At 39.1% G+C, this 7,172-nt stretch overlaps 1 protein-coding gene across 1 annotated transcript; it reads right to left on the bottom strand.

The window, feature by feature from the left end:
• Positions 1-1,042: 1,042 nt before the first annotated feature.
• Positions 1,043-6,816, bottom strand: LOC131243237 (putative receptor-like protein kinase At3g47110). Its single transcript, XM_058242436.1, has 2 exons — positions 3,819-6,816; positions 1,043-1,604 (listed from the first exon to the last, which is right to left on the bottom strand). Exons 1-2 carry the CDS (start codon positions 6,502-6,504, stop codon positions 1,165-1,167), a joined length of 3,126 nt encoding a protein of 1,041 aa, XP_058098419.1. The 5' UTR covers positions 6,505-6,816; the 3' UTR covers positions 1,043-1,164.
• Between the last annotated feature and the right edge of the window lie 356 nt (positions 6,817-7,172).

The following is a 7,172-nucleotide window of genomic DNA, read 5'->3' as shown; positions in this document are numbered from 1 at the left end:
GACATATCATATATGATTTTGGGGTAGGAGAAGCTACTTTAGCCAACCAACCCCACTATGCCAGGTTTCCCATGCCAGATTTGCGAGATTCTATCAAATTGACAGTCAAAAGTCCCTTTTATTTTCGTTTTTACTATAATAGTAAGTGTTAGTTTGATTATAACTTTTGATCCTTTTAGTTTTAGGATTTGTGCTCAACATGAAAAAGGCTTAGAAAAATTAGGAGAATAACATAGTTAGGCCAAATTGGACACTTGGTATTTTTGGCCGAAAACCATGAAATTTAGGGAGTTTGAGTTGGAGTTTGAGTCTAAAACTCCGTCCTAGGGTTGAGTTCACTATTTAAAGGATTGTAATTTCTTTCCTTCATCATTAATCAAATTATTTTGAATTTATTAGAAATTATTTATATTTTCATCCCTCGTGGATTCGAGGAATCTCTGTGCTAAGTCCAAAGAGCTTTATGGATTCAGAGTAGTTATCCTCTGAGAAAGATAGTGATCGACCTCATCACGTCCCTCCCTACATCAAGGCCTCACCTAACCTATAGTCCAAAACAAACCAACAAAGAAGGAAGCCTCACCACTATAGGGGCTAATTACAGGAATTTACATGGCTAGAGCAAAAACTCCCCCGGTCTTCGCAATGAAACCCAAACCAACAGCTCTGACCCGCACCAACTAGCCACAATGTAGGCCTCTCTAGAATCAGCCCAGAACATTACAATGTTTGGATGATTCTAATACTACTGTTGGTGGTGTATCAACAGGCATTAGAAAATAGAGCAATGATTCACATTCATTAGGCAGAAGATCTTAGTCCATAAGACATGGGACTCATTGGATGAATATTTCATCACACTACTGTCAAGTGGGCAGTCTAATTGCTAAAATACTTCCACTGGGTTGTAATGGCATTTTGAAAAAGGTTTTATAAAATGTTTCAACTCTTAAACATCATACTAATCCAATAGTCTTCTTATTAATTATAATAAGATGATATCTTTATCCTATTACATTCATGATACAATCCTTACCACAGGTCAAACATAGGAAAAGAAAGACATCTTCCCATGTATGCACCATCAGTACAAGCTTATTAAGAAAAGTATTCAAGAAACTTCTTTTATTTTCAAATATTTCCCAACAAACTACCAATAACGTCTCAGTAATGACTGAGATAAGATGGACCTTCACCTAACTGTTGTGACCTAACTTGTTTGACTCGGTGAATCCTGACCCCAAGATATATGTCCTTGATTGCATGCATTTCCATGACAACATCTTTCATCAACATTCGCTCTCTTGGAGATTCCACAGAACACAACACACCAATTTTAACCATGGAAATCAATCCATTGCGCATTCTATTTCTTATATTGATATGATTTCCGCTGCCTTGAGTAGCTTCAGCTTCTTCAAAGAGAAATGGATCTACAATCTCCATTACTTGTTCAGTCAACGCCAACTTAGCAAAATGATGAAGGCTTAGATCATCTTTAAACATGTTATCAGTTGGGCCCTTTCCTGTTATCATCTCCAATAAAAGGATTCCATAGCTGTAAACATCTCCTTGTGTAGACGCTTTACCGCCCAATGCATACTCTGTAATTTGTACATCTCATATTTGAATGTAAGCAGCCAGTTAGATACAAATAAAAGTAGAGGTTGAATTTAGAGAGAGGGAGAGAGAGCAAGTAGAGGTTGAATTTAGAGAGAGATCATTGCATTTAAACAAGTAAATACCACTTGTCCACATTCAACATGCACAAGTGGCCTACTGGATCACCGGCCAAGGCAACGTACCAGCTTGAGCCCACCTAAAGAATAGGCCTCCGTCACATCTACATGTGGAGTACGTGTACCATTCAATAGGTGGGATCCCCTATGAAAATAGTAGAGGAAGAAACAAGAGGTTCCATTAATTGATTTGGGCACAAGTATGAGAAAAATTGGAAACTTAAGACCTATTTGACTAATGTTTAATATTCAAGGTACATGTGGCTGATCAATATACATAGGTCTACCAATTCAACTCGGCTAGAGCATGATGTTAGCTCAGTGCTTGTTTAAAATGTGGCTCAACAAATGGATAGCTCTGATTTTGTCAACCTTTGCGACAATGGCATAATCTCCTATTCTTGTACATGCACCACCAAGATAATCCATCCATCCATCTAATAATCCATACATCTCTAACCAGAGAAACTTAACATTTTATGTGAACTTTTACACAACTTTTTTTTTCCTACCAATGTGTTTACCTATGTAGAAAATCCACAATGCAAAAGGTGGGGTGCACCATAAAGATGACATGGGAAAAAAATTAGGAGAGTATGTTGAATGAATGTCTTCAATCTAAGCTGAAACAAGGGCATCGATCGATCGTTAGTCCTACTTGATTTATCGAACCTATTTAGAATTAGACAAATTGCTCACTTGATAGTTTGGATCATGCTCGATCGATTGAACTTTTCGGTCGATTGATCGATAGTAATTTGAAAAACCCCCTAAACTCTCTAGACTTTTTTGGCATAATTTGATCAGTCAAATTGGTGCTTGCTTGATCGATTGAAGGGAGCTCGATCGATATATCAATCGATTGATGGTTCGATCGACAGCACGTGCGGTTCTACATAAGTGCACAATTTATTTCCTATCCCGGTTGATGCTATATATATCATGTGTAATTGGGATTAAGGCATTCTAAGGGATTGTTAAGACGTTCCTAAGGGTTTTAGAGAAGAAAAGCTCGGGTCTTGGGAGATTCGAATAGGGGTTCTCGTTATTGCAAGTGCATCATCTCTTGTAATATTGTTTTATAGTGGATTGTTTATTGCTTTGTGCCGTAGTTTTCTTCGTGAGAGTTTTTCCACGTAAAGTTCATGTGTTCTCTACATGTTTGATTTCATTTTGTTTTATTAAATTTAGGTTTACTTCCGCACAATCCCCAATAGAGTCCACTCATGAGGCAACCTGAACTGTCAAAATTAATAACCATTTAGATTGTAGGATCATAGATTAACTTATATTTCAATTGGTACAATTTTTTCAACCCAAGTTATATTTATATTGGAGCCACTATTTGCATGGCTTAGGTTTTTACCATTGATACACTTATGAGGTTTGAAAGCTCATTGGTGAGAAAGAAAGCATTAAATGTGAAATGTTCACATGCAATATATATTAACTGAGTATTTAAAAATAAGAAGTTTGCTGGCCTAGGCACAAATCAATGCTAACATGGCAAGTTTTTGGAGATGTGACCGGTCCAGGAAGAAGGAATGCATGCATTTTATATCTATGCTGCCCATCCATTCTGCCACCTTATTTTCATGGGCCCAAAAATGAAACAGATGCAAAACTCGGGTGAATCACGCCACAGGAAACAGTGATGATTGACCATTAAAAACTTTTCGTGGACCATAAAATTTTTGGATTGAGCTGATATTTATGTTTTTTGCTTCATCCAAATCTGTGCAACTTTATTAGTAAATAAAAATTACAGTAGACCCTAGGAAGTATTTAATGGTGGGCATTCAGAATCACTTCCTTGTTTCCTGTGGTGCAGTTCACCTGAGATTTAGGTCTATTTCCTTTTTGGGCTCATGCACTAACATGAGGTAGAAAAACGGATGAACAGCCTAGATATACAATGCAGAGGTTGGCCCACTGTCAGGGCCTACAGCATCCCTGGTTGGCAGTTAAGGTTTCAATGGTGCACGTGGGGGATAGACAACCACTTGGAAATGGTTGACAACTTCAAATGACAGGCTTTAAAAGAAAAATAGAATAAAATAAAATAAACGAAATTGTTACCTGGAGCAATGTACCCAATAGATCCCTTTACACCAACCGAGCTGCTTTGAGTAACTTGAGATAAGAACCTGGCTAACCCGAAGTCACCCACATGAGCAGTCATGTCATTGTCAAGAAGAATATTACTCGGTTTTAAATCACGGTGGACGATCGGTGTTTGGCACTGGTGATGTAGATAATCCAATGAAGAAGCCACATCGATAGCTATATTTAGCCTTTGAATAAAGTTTAAATTTCTTCTCAACCCGTGGTGCCCATCTCTATGCAAGTACTCGTCCAGATTTCCATTAGGCATATACTCGAAAACTAAAGCCTTGAACTCATCGCCCTTAAAATCAATGCTTGAGCAACAAGTAAAGATTTTAATAAGATTTCGATGCTTAATGTTTCTCAAGGCTTCACATTCGGCCATAAAACTCCTAAGAGCTCCTTGTTGCTGAAAGTTGAAGACTTTAACTGCGATAACAGTTCCATCTCGATCAAGAGTTCCTTTATATACAGAACCAAAATTTCCAGTGCCAATCAAATTTGCAGAAGAGAAGCCATCAGTAGCTCTAAAGAGCTCTATATAAGATATGTTCATGAAAGGATCTCCCACGGAAGGCATAGCAACAGGTTTCCTTGCTGACTTTCGAACCCAATAAAGAGTAATCAAGAAACATGATAATGAAATAAGACCCATGACAACACCAATTACTGTGATTTTTATTTTTGAGGCAAGAGACATCCCCTGTTTCTTAGAAGCTTGGCTGGAGCATGCTGGCAATTGAAATTGGCGAATACCCCCACAAAGCTTACTATTTCCAAGCACTGAAACTTCACTGGCATTTTGAAATATCCCGTTTTCTGGTAATTCACCCTCGAAATTATTGAAAGATAGATTTAGATACTGCAAGGCAGAAAGGTTCTCTACGAATTTTGGAATCTCTCCAGACAAGTTGTTGCGCGAAAGATCGAGGTATTGAAGGCCTCTTAGAGTACCAAATGTTGGAGGAATTGATCCTTGAAAGAAATTACCATCTAAGAAGAGATACTCTAGGCTTAGACAATTGCTTAGCGAGCTTGGAATTTCGCCTGACAATTTGTTATTAGAAACAATAAGTCTTCCAAGAACTTTCAAGTAACCATCTTCATGTGGCAGATAACCAGTAAAAAAGTTGTTTTGAGCTTTGAGTTCAATTAGAGATGGAATGCTGAAAAGTTGTTTGGGTAAGCTACCGCTAAAGCTATTGTTTTCGATGTATATGAATTGCAGGTTTATGCAATTACCAAGAGTTGAAGGTAAGCTCCCTGATAGCTTGTTTCCAAATAAATGGAGTTCGGATAAACTGGTGAGGTTGCCCAATGAAGATGGAATTTGCCCTGATAATTCATTTATACTCAAGTCCAGTTCCACCACCTTGTTAAGATTCCCAATACCGATGGGAATAGAACCCGTTAAAACGTTCTCCCTTATGTCCAATCTTGTTAACCCGACAAGATTCTCAATCCCAGATGGTATGATTCCCGATATCTTGTTCGCTGCGAAAGATAGCCATCTCAGTTGGGTGGAAAGATTAGATATGGAGTTCGGCAATGCACCACCGAGATGATTTCCGCCTAGGTCCATTTCTTGTAAGTTACTGCAATTAGTCAAGGAATCAAGAAAACTCAAGTCATGAGCTTTCCCAAATCCAAGTTCATTAGCACCCATATCTAAGATCGAGAGATCCTTCAGTCTTCCAAAATTCAGCGGCACAGATCCGCTAAAGTTATTGAGACCAAAATCAATAAGTACAAGTCCTGAAGCATTGGTTAATGAAACTGGTATGGGTCCTGTGAAATGGTTTATTGCAGCATAAAGCTGTTGGAGATTAGGAAGAGTGAAACCTAAGTTAGGAGGAAGATTTCCATTCAATCTGTTTGCTGCTACGTCCAAAGTTTCAATAGAGGAGAGATTATATAGCGAAGGCGGGATCGTACCTGACAGTTCATTTTCATCTAGGCTAAGATCCGTTAATCTCACCAATTTAGAAAGGTCATCTGGGATACTGCCCTCCAGATTATTTATCGAGAGATAAAGGATAGTGAGAGATGAAAGGTTTCCAAGTGAAGGTGGAATGCTTCCTGTAAGATTGTTGTGACCAATGCTTAAAATGGTGAGTTTTGATAGAGAGCCAAACTCAACTGGGATTTTCCCTACGAGCTGATTCCCGTAAAGATCGATGCCTGTGAGTTCTGAACAGCGAGTCAGATTTGCTGAAATTTCTCCAGTGAATATGTTGTTGACGAGATCGAGAACGCGCAGACGGGACAAACGGCCAATCTCTTCAGGAACTGTGCCATGGAAGCTGTTGTTTTCAAGATCGATTAACCTGAGGAAGGTGAGGTTTGATATGTAGGGAGATATGGGGCCCACCAAGTTGAGGGCTGTGAGTTCCAGGGCTGTGACCCTTTGAGGATGCCGGCGACCACCACATGTGACTCCTTGCCAGTGGCAGAAGTGGAGAGTATGGTTCCAAGAGCTCAAGGAATTGAGAGGATCGTCGGTTATTAGATGTTTGAAGTGTAGCAAAGCAAGGTGATCGGTTTCGTTGGAGAAGTTAGCGGCAGATCCCAACAACCATGGAACGTCCATGGAAGAGAGAAGGATTATGAGGAGGAAAAATGACCAAAATGGCCATGGGCTCGTAGGAGGAAGCTCCATCGTTCAGTTGGCGAATTTGAGAAAGCTAAGGTGAGGTTAGTGAAACAAGAAGCGGATCCTCCTATTTATAGAGAAAGGCCCACTCAACCGTTGATGACGTGGGGGAAGGCTGATGGCAATTTATCAGATTATTAAAAAAAATAAAAATTTTCTCTTCTTCTTCTTCTTTTATTTTATTTTATTTTATTTATTATTATTATTTTTTAAATCAGAACACCGTTACTATTAAAAATGCACACTTATTACGTATTGAAAACGTTGGCGTGACTCACGTGTACGGGCTAGGTGGAATTTAAGCGGGAATGACGGGGATTACCTGCTGAAGTGACGTCACCCCGTTACGTGGGCTCCACCATGAAGTATGTGTTGTATCCACCCCGTCCATACATTTGGAGAGATCATTTCAGGGAATGATGCAAATAATGAGGCAGATCCAATGCTCGAATAGACCCAGCACAGAAAAAGTGGGGATTAAACGCTTACCATTAAAAACGTACCTTTGGGCTATAGAAGTTTTCGATAAAGCTGATATTTGTGTTTTCTCTTATTCCATGTCTGTTTTAAATTATAAACAGGTTGGATCTCGAATACATATCATTGTGGGCCCAAGCAGGTTTCAATGGTGGCGTCACCGTTCCCACTGTTTTCTGTGGTGGTTCCACTTGAAG

The sequence above is a fragment of the Magnolia sinica genome, chromosome 1, assembly GCF_029962835.1.
Source record: "Magnolia sinica isolate HGM2019 chromosome 1, MsV1, whole genome shotgun sequence".
Taxonomy (NCBI): Eukaryota; Viridiplantae; Streptophyta; class Magnoliopsida; order Magnoliales; family Magnoliaceae; genus Magnolia; species Magnolia sinica.
The sequence above is the reverse complement of the archived record's forward strand: the minus strand, read 5'-3'. Positions and strand labels throughout refer to the sequence as shown.